The 18,616-nt window shown below is 43.4% G+C and overlaps 1 protein-coding gene across 1 annotated transcript in view; it reads right to left on the minus strand.

Moving 5' to 3' along the window:
• The window catches only part of ASAP1 (ArfGAP with SH3 domain, ankyrin repeat and PH domain 1), a 273,681-nt gene that overhangs the window by 84,152 nt on the left and 170,913 nt on the right, over nucleotides 1-18,616 (minus strand). Inside the window, exons 5-8 of the mRNA XM_007447987.1 lie at nucleotides 10,712-10,786; nucleotides 10,170-10,219; nucleotides 8,017-8,146; nucleotides 6,503-6,588 (exon numbers count right to left, since the gene is read on the minus strand). Coding sequence (XP_007448049.1) covers nucleotides 6,503-6,588; nucleotides 8,017-8,146; nucleotides 10,170-10,219; nucleotides 10,712-10,786 — 341 coding nt within the window. The remainder of the gene's footprint in view (nucleotides 1-6,502; nucleotides 6,589-8,016; nucleotides 8,147-10,169; nucleotides 10,220-10,711; nucleotides 10,787-18,616) is intronic.

Raw genomic sequence — 18,616 nt, forward strand, 5'->3', positions numbered from 1 at the left:
CTGACACTGTCACCCACCATCAGGCAGGACACATCCTCCTTAGAACAAACAAGAACCTTCTCCATCCTGAGAGAGTTGCTATATACTTCACTTCCTTCTTAAGTCACTCTAAGCAATGACGGGGAAGAAAAACACTATATTCGTCCTGCTTTTAATTTAAAAGAAAGAGAGACCAGAAAGTCTCCCTGATACCCCTTTATCACATGTTCTGCTTGGCTTAGGAAGAGGTATTACTTGGCCAAAAGCTGAAAGATTCAGAGAGCATTATATTATTTTCAAAAGAAGTCAGGGGGCTTCCTTAGTGGCGCAGTGGTGAAGAATCCACCTGCCGATGCAGGGGACACGAGTTCGAGCCCAGGTCCGGGAAGATCCCACATGCCGCAGAGCAACTAAGCCCGCATGGGCCCCAACTACTGAGCCTGCACTCTAGAGCCCGTGAGCCACAACTACTGCGCCCATGAGCCGCAACTACTGAAATAATTTGGAGCCCGCGCGCCTAGAGCCGGTGCTCTGCAACAAGAGAAGCCACCGCAATGAGAAGCCCGCGCACCGCAATGAAGAGTAGCCCCTGCTCGCTACAACTAGAGAAAGCCCGCGCACAGCAACGAAGACCCAATGCGGCCAAAAATAAATAAATAAAATAAATTAATTTAAAAAAAAAAGAAGTCAGGATGCCCTGGAACAGCAGAGAGTATGGTTTTATAAAACAAATTAAACTATAAAGCAAAATTTTTAAAAAGTAACCTCTTAACAATTCAACCATCAACCCCTTATGAAAAACTGATTTCCAAGCTTCAGGCTTAGACTAAGTCAGGCGCTGACTTCCAGCTGTCTAGGTAACAGGGACATTTTCTCCCGGATCCATTCTGTGTGTGCCCTGTGGTATTTAAGAAACTTGAACGCACAAGGGTAGTGTAAGTACTAATTAAGAATCTAAGAATCTTTGTTTTCTTCTGTTGTATTTTTTAATTAAAAAAAAAAAAGACAAAATTCATGTAACATAAAATTCACCATCTTAAAGTGTACAGTTCAGTAGTTTTTAGTATATGCGCTGTGTTGTGCAACCATTATCTAATTCCAGGACATTTCCCCCAGACCAAAAAGATATATTGTGCCCGTTAGCAGTGACTCCTAATTTCACTTTTCTTCTATCCGCCAGCAAACAACAATCTGCTTTCTGTCTCAAAGGACTTGCCTCTTCTGGACATTCACTTAAATGAAATCATACCATATGTAATCAATCTTTTGCTCTGGCTCCTTTCACTTAGAAAAACTTTAAAAAAAACCTGAAGTATACTTGATTTAAAATATTGTGTTACTTTCACATGTACAGCAAAGTGATTCAGTTCATATACATATAAAATTTTTTTTCAGATTCTTTTCCATTATGGGTTATTATAAGACATTGAATATAGTTCCCTGTGTTATATGATAAATCCCTGTTGTTTAGAATAATGTTTTAAATACTAATCCACGTTGTAGCGTGTATCAATGCTTCATTCCCTTTTTAAAAAAAATATCTTTATTGGAGTATAATTGCTTTTCAACGTTGTGTTAGTTTCTGCTGTACAACAAAGTGAATCAGCTATATGTATACATATATCCCCATATCCCCTCCCTCTTGAGCCTCCCTCCTACCCTCCCTAACCCATCCCTCTAGGTCGTCACAAAGCATTGAGCTGATCTCCCTGTGCTATGTAGCCGCTTCCCACTAGCCATCCATTTTACATTTGGTAGTGTGTATGTGTCCATGCCACTCTCTCACTTCGTCCCAGCTTCCCCTTCCCCCGCTGTGTCCTCAAGTCCGTTCTCTACGTCTATGTCTTTACTCCTGTGCTGCCACTAGGTTCATCAGTACCCTTTTTTTTTAGATTTCATGTATGTGCATTAGCACACCATTATTTATTTTTCTCTTTCTGACTTACTTCACTCTCTATGACAGATTCTAGGTCCATCCACCTCATTACAAATAACTCAGTTTTGTTCCTTTTTATGGCTGAGTAATATTCCACTATATATATGTGCCACATCTTCTTTTTCCATTCATCTGTTGATGGAAATTTAGGTTGCTTCACCTGGCTATTGTAAATAGTGCTGCAGTGAACATTGGGGTGCATGTATCATTTTGAATTACAGCTTTCTCAGGGTATATGTCCAGTAGTGGGATTACTGGGTCATATGGTAGTTCTATTTTTAATTTTTTAAGGAACCTCCATACTATTCACCATAGTGGCTGTATCAATTTACATCCCCACCAACAACACAGGAGGGTTTCCTTTTCTCCACACCCTCTCCAGCATTTACTGTTTGTAGATTTTTTGATGATGGCCATTCTGACCCGTGTGAGGTGATACCTCATTGTGGTTCTGATTTGCATTTCTCTAATGATTAGTGATGTTGAGCGTCTTTTCATGTGTTTGTTGGCCATCTGTACGTCTACTTCGTAGAAAAGTCTATTTAGGTCTTCCGCCCATTTTTGGATTGGGTTGTTTTTTTGATATTGAGATGCATGAGCTACTTGTATATTCTGGAAATTAAACCTTTGTCACTTGCTTTGTTTGCAAATATTTTCTCCCATTCTGAGGGTTGTCTTTTCGTCTTGTTTATGGTTTCCGCTTCATTCCCTTTTATGGCTACACAATATTTTGTTTCTCCATTCATCAGTTGATGGATATTTGGGTGTTTCCACAATAATGCTGCTACAAGCATTCACAAACACATTTTTATTAAACACTTGTTTTCAATTATCTTGGGTATACACGTAGGAGTGGAACTGCTAGGACACATAACTCTACATTTAAACGTTTTGAGGAACTGACAGACTGTTTTCCAAAGTAGTTGACCCCCATTTACATTTCTATAGCAATGTACTGAGGGTTCCAATTTCTCCACTTTTCCATCAAGACTTATTTTCTGTTATGTTACTGTTTTGTTTTTTCATGATAACAGCTTCATTACATTGTTGGTTGTTTTTTCTTTTCTTCTCTTGGAACAGCTACCTGGGTGTTCCAGTAACCCTGCAACCCCCTCCTGGCATCTCAGCTAAGAGTGCCTGTCTCGGTTCTGCCTGGAAACACAGCACGTACTGGCTGCTGCTGCTGAGATCCCCTCAGGTACAGCTGACTCTCCTGGTGGCTCAGTGAGGCTGTCCTACATCTGACGTGGACGTCCACCTCTGGAACATGCTGTCCTGTAGCCCATCTCAGGAGTAAGCACTCCCTGACTCACTCCATCGTGCCACTGGCCTCACCCCTCTGCCACTGCTGATTTTAATTACAGTCTTCCTAGTGGGTGTGATGTGGCATTACACTTTGGTTTTGATTTGCACTTCCCTAACGACTAATGATGCGGAGCACTTAATCATGGGCTTTCTGGCCATTCGTATATCTTTTTGGGAGAAATGGCTATTTGAATTCTTTGCCCGTTTTTAAATTGAGTTATCTCTCTGTTGTTGAGCTGTAAGGGTTCTTTATATATTCTGGACACTATACCTTTATCAGATAAATGATTTGCAAATATTTTCTCCCCTTCTGTGGGTTGTCCTCTCACTTGCTTACCAGTGTCCTTTCACTCACAGAAGCTTTTACCTTCGAAGTCCATTTTCTTTTTTTCCTTGGTTTCTTCTATTTTCTCTGTTCTGACACATATTTATTGAGCATCTTTTAAATGAATGACTGTGACCTTGGGCAGGTTACTGATCTTTTCTGAGCTACAAGTTCCTGGTTGCTCTTGAAAAATGCTAGCTGTTATTATCTGCAAGATGAAGGATGGTAAAGTAATGTTTGTAAGTGCTCTCGAGTCTGCAGACCATAATGATACTCACCAAGTGGTAAAAGGAGTGGGTGAGCAGTAGAATAATGTGTTTGTTTTGAAAGCAGCATGTTACTGACAATGTTCATGTCTGAAAGTGAGGAGTAACTGGTGGGGTGAGCTGAAACGGTGACAAAAGCTCTTCTTTCCTGCGCCCTCTATTCTTCCGCTGTAGCAGCTGTATCCCTGCTGAGGTACTATGAGTACACGAGAGATTACTGGAGCAAATTCATTCTTGAGCTCCACCTGACTACTATGTATTGAAAATCATTTTGGGAACTGGAGTAAGTTCTCAGAATATGAAATATCTCTTTTTAACTCTAAGTAGAGGATGCTTTACAGGTCCACTACACATCTATAAAGAGTCTGGAGAGACTGACTGAAGTAGGAAAGAATAAGAGTAGTCCTCAGAAGAAAGGTACACTGGTTTCTCGCTGTGATGGCATCCTTGCGGCTCAACCTGGGGCAGCTGGGGTTGAATTACATTATAACCCAGTTCTACTACTGGATGTCTTTGAATCTCTCTCCCTGCAAGGAAGTTCTCAGCGTGTAGAGTTGCCTTCTGCTGATCTTTCTCTGCCCTAGGGTAGATGCTTCTACCAGATTCCAGTGCCCAAATGCCAGCCATCCTCCAAGTCCAACTCCAAGTGCCACAACCTCCTTTAAGGAGCCCTCTGTCGTCTCCGTCGCCAGAAGTCTCTCCTCCTCTTGATGCCCTGTGTTATCAGTCACTTTCCAGCCCCATTATGATTACTGATGGACCTGACTCACTCCCTATACCAGACAGTTAACTCCCATAGGCAGAAGCCTTGTTTTACCTCTGAACCCCAGAACCTAGAAAAGTACCTGCCTCTGTTAAGAGAGTAATAAATATTTGTGGGAAGGGAAAAAGCCAAGAATCAAGGGAGGATGCTCTTCTTTTCACCTTTACCAACAAAGGTTAATATATCTCTAGTTTACAAAACATCTTTTTTGGAAAACTCATGTTTGTGTAGGTTAAATCTTCCTCTATGACTTAGAGATTTTTGAAATTGAAAGAAACTTCTAAAATCAGGTGAAATCAGACTTGCTGCTCTAGTGTTGTAGTAATTGAGAAGACAAAGAGATTCACTTATTTCTGTAAAAGTTTCAAAGAATGATCTGTTTCTAGGAAAACTGAAACTGATGAAAGATGAAAAATTCCACCCTAAACTAAAATCAGGGACCACCACCACACATTTCAAAGTGTCACAAGCACCTGCTATACTATGAAGGCAAAGGTTAGTCCAGGTCGTCAGTATAAGGCTTCCACAAGCAAAATTATAAATGTGAAAATATTTCTACTTCACTATAATTACTTTTATACATATCTGAAAGTTGTATACAAGGCGGAATTTACTTTGAAAAGAGGAAAAAAGTAAAATCAAAGTTATGTAAATAACAAGTCGATCATTAAAAGTTTGATCTTCCTGAAGAGAAACAATCCTGTATAATAAAATATGTGAATGAATGATTTTTAGTGCCACTCAGAACCATCCCAGCAGCAAACAGGCACAGTGCAGCAGGCACTGGGTGAGGCAGTCCCTATGCATTATCTCACTTAATTCTCACATCTTTGCAAAACCCAAGGTGGGTCTACTATGAACCTTAACCCCACCTGACAGATGAGGATACTGAGGTTTAGAGATGCACCTGACAAAGGTCACATGGTTACCCGGTCTCAGAGCCAGGATTTGAACTCGTCTATCTACCTGACTCAAGCCTGGTGCTTTTCCCATCACATTAATGCTAGCCCCCTTGAATGTTGCCATTCACCATGAAGATCCTCCTAGATACAACATTATCAAAAAGAATTAAGAGAGATGACCAAAGGAGATGATAAATTTTAACTTTTTGGAGAGTAAGCATTTTACCTAGTGCTAATGACCTTTACAGTACTCTACTTATAAATAACTACGAGAGCTGTCTGGACCACTTTGGAAAGTCCTTGCACTCTATTCTCTGTAACTTCCACTGATTCAATACAGACTTGAATGGTAATCGGCACATTTTCAGACAAAAACTGTACAATAAAACCAATGAAAGCTAACCCAGTAAAGTGAGCAAGAAGTAAAATAAGCAAATGTGGTGACACAGAAGGTCAAACGTAATAAAAAGGTAGCCCTGCGACACAGGCAATAATGGTGCCGGTGTAGAACAATGGACGTCTCTCAAAATATACCAGCAACTACACAGGCATCCAAGTATAAATACCAAGTATCGCTAATGTCCAAAGTATTTAATTTCACTTAACTTGGATGATGAAAAAAACAAAAGAAAAACAATCCCAAGTAGGAATATGTGGTACAAATGACCCAATAATAGGTAAAATGCCAAGTAAGCGGGGGAGGGAGTTCCTAGAAAGGCCTCTTTAGTGACAAAATGACAGTCAAGCGCATTTGTGACAACAGCTCCACAGGCTGTCAAGGCCAAAGTTAGCATTTGTAAGACAGTATTTAGAGGAGCCAAACAGTTACACTAATTTGAGTTAACGATTTATAGAAAATGCTGAAGATGGAAGACAAAACCATTTCTTATCGTTTGGCCGTGGAAGGTCATTATACAACTCTATACAGGGACCAAATGAAGACCAGAAAGGAAAGAATTAAGAAAACCAACGAAGTGAAGGGGACCTTACTTGGGCTAATAATCATGACTGCAATAGTCCACTTACTTGCACTGTGCGTGATAATACTTTATCAGATTCTGCAGCAGATCCACACCCTTTTTGGTCTTGATTTCATTAACTTTAATGAGATACTGCGGAAATAAAACAGAATTGTGCGTTGATCAGATTACCAGTCGTTAATCAGTGTGAGTTACTGAGGCTCAGCTGCCGCCAGACAGTATGAGCTTAATTTAGGGAATGCTAATTTGACACAGTCACAAGTGTACCAAGCAAACTGATCAGCGTGTTAGCATTTTACAGATGCTTAAGATTAGTTTACTAGACAAGCAGAAATCAAGCACAGCAAAACATTCTGGAATAATTGATTATCTCCCCCCAGTGTGCAGTGGATCTCAAACTCATAGTTCACGTGGTCAAAACCTGAAAGATGGATTGAAAGACAGATGGCATTCTCTTTAAGGGATATGCTTGTAAGATACTAAAACTTCCAGACCAAAGAGGTGAATTGGAAAGTACTTTTGCTACTAAAAAGTGAAAGAAAAAAAAAAAAAGCATTATTAGTTTATGCACTAAACACTACTGGCTCTGATTTTCACAACTGGCCAAGGTTTTCTGTTGATATTGTGTGTTTCTTTTTTTTTTTTTTTCTTCGGTCCGGGGGCCTCTCACTGTTGTGGCCTCTCCCGTCGCGGAGCACAGGCTCCGGACACGCAGGCTCAGCGGCCATGGCTCCCGGGCCCAGCCGCTCCGCGGCATGTGGGATCTTCCCGGACCGGGGCACGAACCCGTGTCCCCTGCATCGGCAGGCGGACTCTCAACCACTGCACCACCAGGGAAGCCCTGATATTGTTTGTTTCTTGTTAACTTGTTTTACTGCATGGAAGTGTTCACAAACAGACAAGTTCAAGGAGCCAAAGGGTAATAATGGGGGGGGGGCGGGAAATAAAGAAAAATAAATTAGGGAAGAAAAACTTGAAACTGAGAAAATTCTATCCCCTTTAGTATCTTCTGAAAACTGTAAAAGGAATTCCATTACTCAGCATCAGAATGGGTTGGTCTCTAGGTCAAGGAATGCCAATGGGAACCCCGTTTGAGAACCACTGCTCGAAGTCTAAGGCAACATGCTTTTTGTTGCATTTATTTTTTTCATGAGCTCAGACTTTAATCACTACTTCAAGTTTTCATTCAAACTTGGACACATGGTTAAAAAAAAAAGCAACATGCTGTACATCTGTACCAGTAAAACTTAATATTCACCAGTGTTACCCCTCACCAAAATTGTTTTTCCACACTCACTCACAAGCAATAGCAAAGTTCTCACCAAAGAATCCTGTTTTGGCTTAAAGAGCCCCATAGGACCCAGGCTCAAAATATGAGACAACAGTGAAACGGCGGATCTCAAAAGGCTTGGAGAAAAGTGGAGATTTAGAGTCCTTGAGAAACAGTCCCCTCCTCTAATCATCAAACACAGCCTGCATTTAAGCATAAAGACTGCTGACTAGCAGGAAGGATGACAGTTAATCAAACTCTAGGCAAAGGGCTGAAAAGTCTGCTCTTACTTCGCACATCTGGAGCTGAAAGAGGCGCCTCTCCTTCTCCATCTCTTCCGCGATCTCAGCTCCGGTGATCTCCGTGCGGATCATCCCGTGCTGTTTGGCGTGCTCCCTTTTCTCCTTCTCAATTTTTGTACTGTAATGAACGCAGGTGCAATCATTAAAAACAAAAACACCACACTCAGGTCCTTCCTTTAATGGGAGCCACTTGATTATTTCTTAATTACCAGAGTTAGGAGGCAGGAACTCTTAAATGGATAGCATCGATCAAAAGTGAAAATCGAAGTTCAAGGAGAACCAACACATTGCATGGATCTTCACCAAGGAGACTTCCTACATTTTAACTCTGACCTCCCAGATGAATGGATTCATATAAATGCTCTTATATTTTGGTTGGCATCAAGTAATTTTGACAGTTTACTTTTTCTAGAGTGAGGCACCTTACGATGAAAAAGAATCAGAAAGGTTGGAGGCCTGAGGCATATCTTGATTATCAACAGATTGAGATTTAAGAGTTAATTCAAGACAAAGTATATAATGGGTCTTTGTAGGCATGCACGTAAATTAGTCAAAAGTAATTTCTAATATTTCTCTAAACTTAGGCTGTTTTCATACCGCAGTAACGTTTTAATCATTCAACCACCTGGCACTGGACTGTACAAAATAAGGATTTAGAAGAAATCCTAATCTATAATTTGGAATGCTATGAAAATGTTCTTCAGCTGGGAAGCAACCAGGGAAATAAGAGGGAGGGACCACATTAAACCTATGGTACCCGAGGCTAATGCTTGGCTATGACAGATGATACTTTGGTATTAACACCAGGGGTCACAGCCCTTTTTCTGAAAATCCATTTAATTTGAAAGCAGACTTCTAATTTCAGAAAGAGCCTATAATTTCTAGTTGTGAAAGCAAAGACTGATTTAGCCTTCAAGTCTTCTTTTAAATTGTGGGGTAGGATATCAAACCCCAAAGAAAGCCAATATCCTTGTCTACATACAAACACAGTGGAAAATCAAGCCATCGACCCAGTGGAAAACCTACAGACCTGGCTGGGATTCACTGTAATACCCTCGTGCCATACCTAAGCAACTCTTTTCATCACACCACCTTGGAGGTTAAATGGGTGTGAAGGCAGGGATTTTACCACAAGGAGAATAAACCTCAGCTCTCTCTCCACTGGTGTGGGTGGGAAGAAAGCAGGAAGCTACAGACTCTTGAGAAGAAACATGACGGGCGGGCATAACTTAGTCCTGAATTTGTTTTTCTTTGGCTTGTGTTTTCACTCTGCTTTTATTGCTGCCTACGGAAATGCTTTTATTCTCTCATGTTTGTACTTATCCAAGTTTATAGCTAAGACTTTTATTAAATGTTTTTAAATACATTTCTCCTCCCACCCCACTCCACAGCCTGGTTACAAATGCCTCAGAGCAATAATCACAAAGGGATGTGGTAGGACTGGTACCGCACGAGGATGAGTCAGGCCCACGACAAGACCTCACGTGCGGCTTCCCCGTCATCCCGCACGATAACCCCAGCACGCGGGCCTCTGACTGCCGTCACGCCACACGGCTCCGGCTCTGGGGTTACACAGACCGGAGGGGACACCAGCCCGACATTTATTAGCCTTAGGACCTTCTGCAGGCCCCTCAGCCTTTCTAAGCTTCAGTTTCCTAAGCCATAAACAGACAGTGCAAGGTGCACACAGAGAGGGTTGCTGTGAGGAGGTCATCCATGTAAAGCACTTTGCACAGGCCCTGGTGGGCAGACAGATGTCACAAACACTGGGTATTATTTGTACTGCCCAGTTGCCGTGCTATCCTGAAATGTGTAAATGGTCTCCAGTTATGTGCTAACTATAACGAAAGAAAAGTTGCAACAGTCACAGACCTACAACTTGACAGTTCGTATCAGCCATGGATGCCCAAATACCCGACAGTGAAAGTACATCTCGCTCCAGACACAACTAGCACGGGAGGTGTCAGCACTTCTAATCAGGTCAGAACACCCAGCCTCTCAGCCCTTACGAGGATGGACTCAACAGTGTTTTGTCCCAAAGCTATTAGTTCAGGGCTCTGTCCTTCTTGTAGTTATTCTTTTTCTTAGAATACTCACAACAAATAAACCAAGCAACCAAACAAACAAAAAAAAACACTTACAACTTTGTCTCATAATCTTTCCAAGCTTTGTCAAATGGCTTCTTGAGATCCTTAAAAAAGAGAAAATAAAACTGAGATTGAAAGTACTTTTGCTTAAAGGTGTATAATCTTCCAGTAACATCTTAGCAGAAATGCTCTCCTTTATAGGACACTCAAAACTTCACACAGGACACTTTCAGGCACATCACACAACTCATTACACCCGAGAAGCTAAGAGAGTGGGACGGTGTGCGTTTCCGGTCACGACGATGAGGCAGGACACAGTGGTTCTGAGAGGTGGGTCCACGGGTCCTCCAGGGGGCAGCCCAGACTCAGCGAAGACGCCCCCCGCCGCCCCGGTCTTCCTGAGTGTCTCATTTTGTCTCTCGGGCAATAGCGCCATGTGAAGCGGTGTGTTTTTTTCTAATGATCATTTTCCAACAGCATTTTTTATGCTGAAAACGTTCAGAGTGCCTTTCAGACATGAGTACCACTGGGATCTTAGAAGAGAAAGAAGGCAACCTTTTCAAGCTAAACTGAAAATCAAATTTCTCAACACTCACTCCTTTGACTCCCTTTAGGTCTCCTTTCAACAAGGAATCCAAGGTGAAGATCACGTTGTGGCTCAGGCCCTGGAGCTGAAAAGCAAACAAAGACGGGAGACGGTGAGAAAAAGAAGGTGCACGTGGGACAGCAAAACCGGCCGATGCCGACTGAGCACGGTCACCCCGCTCACACATAAGATTGGTGAAACGAGGGCAGAGACAGCGACGGTCCTGCTCACAACTGTATCCTCGGTGCCAAGTTCTGTTAAAAGGAAAGCTATTTAGGAAGTGCAATCTACAGCTGGAGCAGGGGTTTTTTTCCCCACTGTTCCAGGGCGGTGGCCTGGGTCTCCTTGATTTTAGGGTGGTGCGAAGAGCAGTCTACAGAGAGAGGGGGAAGGAATGTACCCAGCTGGGGAGCAGGGTGGCAAGGAAACCAAGGGAGGGACGGGCCAGTGTGGAAAGAGTCAGGAGAACAAGGGCTGAGAAGCACTATACAGTCCGTCTTCAGGGGGAGCCCTGGCATCTTGGTGAAACCAGTTCCAGCAGCGTGGAACTGAGACCGCAGGGACCCGCAGCACCGGTTACAGATGGAGAGGCTGGCGGGTCCCCTCATTCGAGAGGGAATTTTACTCATGTGTGAGCGTATTCATTTATCAGGCCGCCCACCCGTCCAACCACCCTTCCATCGCTCATTTACGAAGTACCTATTCTGTGACACCTGCTACGCCAGGGCCTGGGACGGGGGTGCGATGATGTACACAACATGGCCTGCCTACAGAGGGCTGGCGACCCAAGGGCAGACGCAGTCAGTACGCAACCAGCTCTACCGCATGATGAGGTCAGGCAGAGGGAGAAGGTGGTGTGAAAGGAAGCAGCGCTGACACTTACAGGCTCTGTGTGTGACCCTCTTAACCACCGCTCTAAAGCGAGGCTACCAGAACCTGTCATGGGTGGCTGCTGTGAAGATGCAATAAGTTAATGCACGGGGAAAGTGCTGGTGTGCTCCCTGACACCTGGGAAGTGTTTATTACCTTAAAAATCCTACGGGATGTTAAATTTGAATAAGGCAATGTGGGAGCAGAGGGGCAGGGCGGGGAAACCTTCCCTCCAGCCCTGAACTCCTCCCTGGCCCTGACCCGTGGTTCTCATCCGAGGCTTCCTGCAGCTCCAAGTCACTCCACGTCTTGCCCTCCCTGACCACCAATGTGACACACGAGGGCAGTTTTCCAACGCACACCACCAGACGACTCGGGTCAGAAACAACCATCTCTTTCTTTTTTATTTCAGACAAAGAGATTCCTACCAAGACATTCCATCTTTGTAATCTCACCACCACCCATGCAGAGAAACAGTCAGGCTGGCAGGCCGGCCAGCAGTGAGAGGGCCGTGATGCACAGCCTACGTTCTGGGAGGTCGAGGGCACTGGGTCTTAGGGTGTGGGGTGAAAATAATATCAATAACATTAATATTTAATTATAAATAATAATCAAACATTATATTTAATTAATAACAGTAATATAATACATAATTTATAATTACATTATTAATTATTGACAATATAATTATACAATAGCTATAATATTTAATTAATAATAATAAATATGATTACTGACAACGGTTTGTGGCTTTCCAAAGGGTCACAGTATGTAAACTGATATAGAGAATATCTGTGGTATTAAAATTTCACGGAGAAAGTTATTAGGAAAAGACTATCTTTTTTTTTTTTTTTTTTTTTTTTGCGGTACGCGGGGCCCTCCACGCTGGGACCCCCGGGCCCAGCCGCTCCGCGGCATGTGGGATCTTCCCGGACCGGGGCACGAACCCGTGTCCCCTTGCATCAGCAGGCGGACTCTCAACCGCTGCGCCACCAGGGAAGCCCAAAGACTATCTTTTAAAAAGCTCCTCGGGGTGGGAGTCTGCAGGTAGTAATAATAAAAGAAAAGGTTGAAAAACACTGGCTTTGGGTATGAGATGGGAAAAACAAAGATTAACAGGACTCATTCTCCGCCCCAGACAGACAGTGGGAATAACATCTTGCTCTGAGTCCTCAACAGTCTCATTCCTGGGTCACAAGCCCCCTGCATCCTGCTACCCTGTGGGTCTTGGGCGTTTGCGTGGATGGTGGTAAGTGAGGCAGGGATCTCCACTCATCAAGCCAGAACCTACCTTTCCTCTATTCGTGGAGATCTTGCATTTTCATCTCAACACTTACCGCCCTTAACCCTTTATCTGTATCTGTTTCCTTAACCCTTTATCTGTATCTGTTTCCTTATTTGTTTGCTGTGTTCCCAATTTGAATGCAAGCTCTTTGAGACTGGGGTCTCTAAGTTCACTGCTATGTTTCCAGAATTTAGAACACTGCATAGCACAGAGTAGGTACTCAATAAATATCTGTAGAATGAAGGACACACAAAGTCGCATGTGTGTATAAGGGTCTTCTCTACAGGAATGTTTATACTGATGCTAAGTTTAGTGCTTATCAGTAGGTGACCAGTTAATAAGTTATGGAAGTTCTACACAATTGCCATAAAAACGAGAAAGCTTTTTATGTCTAACTTTGGAAATATCTCCAAGATAAACTGTTTTGTGATAAAAGCAAAGTGAAAAACAGTATTCACGGTGTACAAGGATTTGTATAAAAAGAGGAAAAAAATATGTCCATATGCTTAAATTCTTTCCGAGAGGATACAGACTAAACTGCTGATATTGGTCCCCGCCAGGGATGGACACGGGGTAGGGCAAGGACACAGGGTGGGAGAGGAGCCTTGTACTGTGCACCTTCTGCATTTTTGGGGGGGGGGGGAGGGTAACATGTACTACACTGTGTATTCAAAAAAAGTAAAAATTCTAAAACAAAACATGAAGAGACAGTGATCATAAATCATTTTTAACTATTAGTCCTAAATCAAGGCTTTCCCCAATGTCTCTCATCCTTCAGGAAACGAAGCAGGAAAAAACAAAAAATACATAAACGTCATTGCCACCTTGGCCTGAAGGCTGTGTTACAAAGTAACAATAAAGGAATCGTGAAAGTCTGTGGTCTGTACTCAATGTGGGGGTTATTGGGAAGGAAAAGTCCCTCAAAAACCACGTACTGACCACACAACGAACACACGGCATCACCTTTCGGCCCAGTCGTCATGGTCAGGCACTGGGCAGGCGTGTGGACTGCAGTCGCATTGATGGAAAACCCCAAGAATTAAGAATTTCTCTGTGGTTATCCACACACATACTCCTGGGGGCTGATAAGAAACCAAGAAGGCAAAATAACCGTGTGTTATGAATTCAGAATCTTCCCAGTGATGATCCTATGAAAAGGCCATAGGAAAAAAATTTAAACTTACAGACTCCTCCTAACTTATTTCCTGGTGAAAAGGTAGGTTAATTTATAAAAACTGGCAAAGGAGATTGTGTTAAGTGAATAGTGACTGTCTGTTATTATAAAGATACTGAAAGAAGTCAGAGAGAACACAGCGATCTCAAGAGGAGGAAACTTTTAGGACATATTTGGGCAAAACTAAACGTCCCCTCCTTGGCCACATCCCAACTAAGAAGAACACCTACTCCCTCAGATATTTGAAGGTGTTGCTCTGTGACAGGGATGGGTCGCAAGGCTTCACAGGTGTAGGATTCTGTCATTTTCCTGTTTGTTTGTTTGTTTTTAATTTTCCGGCTTTTTCAGGAATCCTTTTCATGACCTGAGCAAACTGTTCATTGCAAACGGATGTGTAACAAAAGCATCCCATGGGCAATGCAGCCAACATAACACAATAATAATATTAGTGGACAGACTTCCCGTGTCACCTTCAGAATCCTCAGACTTTTAAAAGAAGCCTTTCAATTCTAATATATAATTATTTCCCATTTACTTTACCGAAGTCCTATTGATTACTCCACTCTCATTTACTCTCAATCCATTTCCTTTATCAATAAAGTTAAATTAACCTAAGTTCTTTATGTGATTCAAGATTACACAAGGTTAGAGGGCATGTTTTAAGAAGTATATCTTTTCTATTTTATTAAGCACACAACACATTAAAGACCACTGCAGGAATGATGTGTAGTTGGGTTAAAGACACTACTTTCCAAACAAACTGCTGTTCGTTTCCTTCCTCACAAAAGCGAAATTTCCCTGGGACTTCCCTGGTGGTCCAGTGGCTAAGACTCCATGCTCCCAATGCAGGGGACCTGGGTTCGATCCCTGGTCACTAGAACTATATCCTGCATGCCGCAACTAAGACCCGACACAGCCAAATAAATAAATATTAAAAAAAGGGGGGGGGGAATTTTCCCCTAGGAGCATATACATCAAGCCCACCAAAAAATTTGGAATAAACCAGACAGGAGGTGGCTGAGGTCTACCGTTCTGCATAACGATGCAAAAATGACTTGTTTAAGCAAATAAACTGTAATTAATATTGGCTTTGATAAAAATAACCATTTATTCCTTACAACTGCTTAAACACTCCCAGACGTTATACAAACTGTAATTCCAGCCATTGGAAATGACTTCAGAAACAATTTTCCTGTGTATATAAACACACACACATCTATGCCCTTATTTTTTCTTTACCCCTATATAGCTTTGCTGCAAAATGAAATGGTCTCCTTACCTGTTTACTGATTTACCACCTGTCTTTCTTTTCTAGAAGGTATGTTCCTTAAGGGGAGGCAGCTCATCTGCCTTGTTCACTAACTGACCGGATTCCACCACAGGAGCCAAGAAGCAGCTGTGGGTCGTCACGCTGCAGGGCAGTTTCTGGCTGGCCTGTGTGGGCCTCGGGGGTGGGGGCGGGCAGTGACTCAGCACCGCCGCTATTCTTCCCTGTGTGCGAGCAGGAGAAAGCAGCGCATCTCTGCAAAGGGTACCCCCATACACGCCCGCCCTTAACACCTACATGCACGTGCGACTGTATCAATTAACGAGGGCGTAACCTGCTTGCTTTGTCATCCTGCATTAGCTCTGACACCCTCCCTCCACTGCCCACTGCCTCCCCCTCTCCTTCCCCTCTACAGAGGGAAACAGCTCCTCTGAAAGTAAGGCTAATGCGAATCTGCTGACCTGCTCAACACGTTGGAAAATCCAATTAAAGTAATGAGCCAGCTCCCAGAAGTTCTGCTGAGATTCCCCGGTATAAACTAGGTATTCTGCCTGGTGTGTTAGCTCCTTCATGCCCTAGACAGTTACTCACCACCCTGAAGCTATTTTACACTGGTTCCTTGTCATCAGGCCGTTTTCCAGGGCATTAAGATCTGGAGAAAAGAGTTTTTGGTGGGAGCCGAGAGGCATGAGGCCACACGTCACTCCTGGCCTGTGACTTTGGGAGAACCGTCTGACTTGCTGACTTGGCTTCCTGATTTAAAAATGGGTGTCCTGGCACCTTCCTCAACTAGCCCACGCCAATGTGAGGGGACCAGGGCCTGACACCAACGAAGCTCCCACTTCACTGCAGACACACAGAGTCGCCTGCTTCATTGGCTGCTCCTGGTAACCCTGAAAGGTGTGTTCAAACACACTATGAATTGGAGGCGTCAAAGCACAAACCAGGTCCGACACTAAAGGCAATGAACTGCTTACAGCACCATCTTCTTACAGATATCGGAACGCTTTGAAAACTACAATATACTATACATATGAATGAACAGTTATTATAAGCTATTACTGACTTATTAAGCTAAACTTTATTTGGTTGCATATGCATCAAGGGGAAACAAAGAATGCTGCTCACAAGTGGAGGGATGAGAGTTAATGATACCACCTCATGCACTGTTAAGGGCTTTGTAAGTGTACCCTTCACAGATGCCAGAGTGCCCCGTGCTCACATGGTCAAGCAGGTGACATGCACTCAGCTAGGGTGTGCTTGGGCAAGTTATTCAAGGCCACTCCACATGCTGCCAGGGGGCTGTGTGACATACAGATACAGCCTGCAATGCATGTACAACACAGACTCTTGATAAAATGTGACTCGGTTTATTTTCTTAGAATTCTTTACACTTGAAAGGCTCAGCAGTAGTGGTGGAAAAAACATAATGACAGCATTTCAGATACTGAAATAGGTCTTTTGAGGCTGGGGAGGTGGAGCGGGGAGACTCCCAAAGGATCTTCACATCGCACCACTCTCTCCACTGGAAGTTTCGCAGTTGTTTCCCTGCCTCATTCTATACACTGTACAATAATGCATCCCATTACACCATGTTCCAACCCAGGCAGTCTGAAATAGTTATTAAAATGATAGTACTGTGTTTAACATATGTTATCTAAAGTTGTTGCTTGAAACAACTCTGTAAGATGGGTCTTAGTCTCACCCAATTAATGAGGAAACAGGCTCAGAGAGGTTAAGCAACTTGCCCAAGGTCAAACAGTAAGTAAGGCAGATGGTCAGGTTACTAATTTAGGTTTTTACTAACTCCAAAGGCCAGTCTCATGTGCTGTGTCATGCTGTTAGACTGATGTTTTCAAGTGATTCATCAGATCATGTCACTTTCCTGCTTAAAACACATCAACCACTTCCCATCAAACTGGATTTAAATCCAACCTCCCAGTATAGGTCTAACCCCAGCACAACCTGTCTCAAGCCCCTCCACCCATTCCCACTACCCTTCAACCACGCCAGGCCTCCTCGGCTTCTCAACGCATCAAGTTCTCTCTTCCTGGCACGTGCTGTGCTCTCCGTCTGGACCACTCGTCCTCTGGCTACTGGCAAAGCGCCTTCCAGTCTCCATGCCACTTCCTCAGTGAGGTCTTGACCGTTCTAGTTCTAGACTGATCACTTCTCCCTAATCTCCCATTACTCTCAACCAGGCAGAAAGGCTCACTTTCAAGAGTCTGCATTTTAGAGTCACTTGTTTCTTCGCTGTCGGGAGTAATGCTTCTTGAGGGAGGGGCTATGACTGTTTTGTCTACCACTGTGTTACAACAACCCCCTAGCGCGGTACAGACACGATATACACTGAGTAAAATGCTTGCTGATTGAGTAAATGGATGAAGAAATGAGTTCCCCTTCAAAGCAGGCAAGCTGTTCTGAGACTCAGACATGTTAACAGCATCTGAACCAGTTCTGGTCTTCCTGGTGTGCTCAGCATCAGAATGGAAGGGCGGGGAGGTGGGGGGTTGGACTTAGGAGAGGGCTGGGATACGGTCGGGTGACAGACGAAGGTTACCCTCCTTCAAGCAGCTGTGAGGCTGTCTGACAGCTGGGGAAGAAAGGGTGCTCTAGACTTGACCTGCCTCCAGCTGGCTGTGTAAGTTCAGGTCCATCGCTTCTCGCTTCTGCCACTGACAAAACGCAAGACCCGGGAGGTCTCTAAAATAGCTCCAGTTACAATCCCCCTATAGTTTAAAATGAGCTACTGAGATACAACTGAACACAGGAGAAACAAATCCAGACCAAGTGGGCGTAACAGCTACAGTAGATGCTTCAACTGCCTCACGAGCTGAAGGACAGCCCTGGTCCTCCCCACAACCAAGCAATAAAATGATAACAAACAATTCTGCAGTAATGCTGAAGAGTTAGAAGGGTGAATTCATAATTCCTATCAACACTCTAAACTTTTCTGTACACTCTATGATATCCACTATAAAACTTCTGGCGCAATACAACAACCTCTTGAAAAAGTCTGCAATCTCTCAAGAAAATGAGCTTCAGGATCTGACCCGAGCAAGGACTGATAGGACTACTAGGGTGCCTTGGGCTGCTGGCAGTTTCTCTGCATTTCCTGACTGACTCAAACAATAGCAAAGGAAGGGAAGTGAAAATATTATAAACTGGACTCATGCTCATCACAGCATGTGCAGAGATATCAGAGACGCTTCCAACAATTATTCTAAACAGTGAAAAAAATGGAAACAATGGAAATAGTCAAAATAGGAGAGCGGGTACATAAATTATGGTGCAAATGGTGAGCTTTCTACACAAGGGT

This window comes from Lipotes vexillifer, unplaced genomic scaffold (genome assembly GCF_000442215.2).
Source record: "Lipotes vexillifer unplaced genomic scaffold, Lipotes_vexillifer_v1.1 scaffold796, whole genome shotgun sequence".
Classification (NCBI taxonomy): Eukaryota; Metazoa; Chordata; class Mammalia; order Artiodactyla; family Lipotidae; genus Lipotes; species Lipotes vexillifer.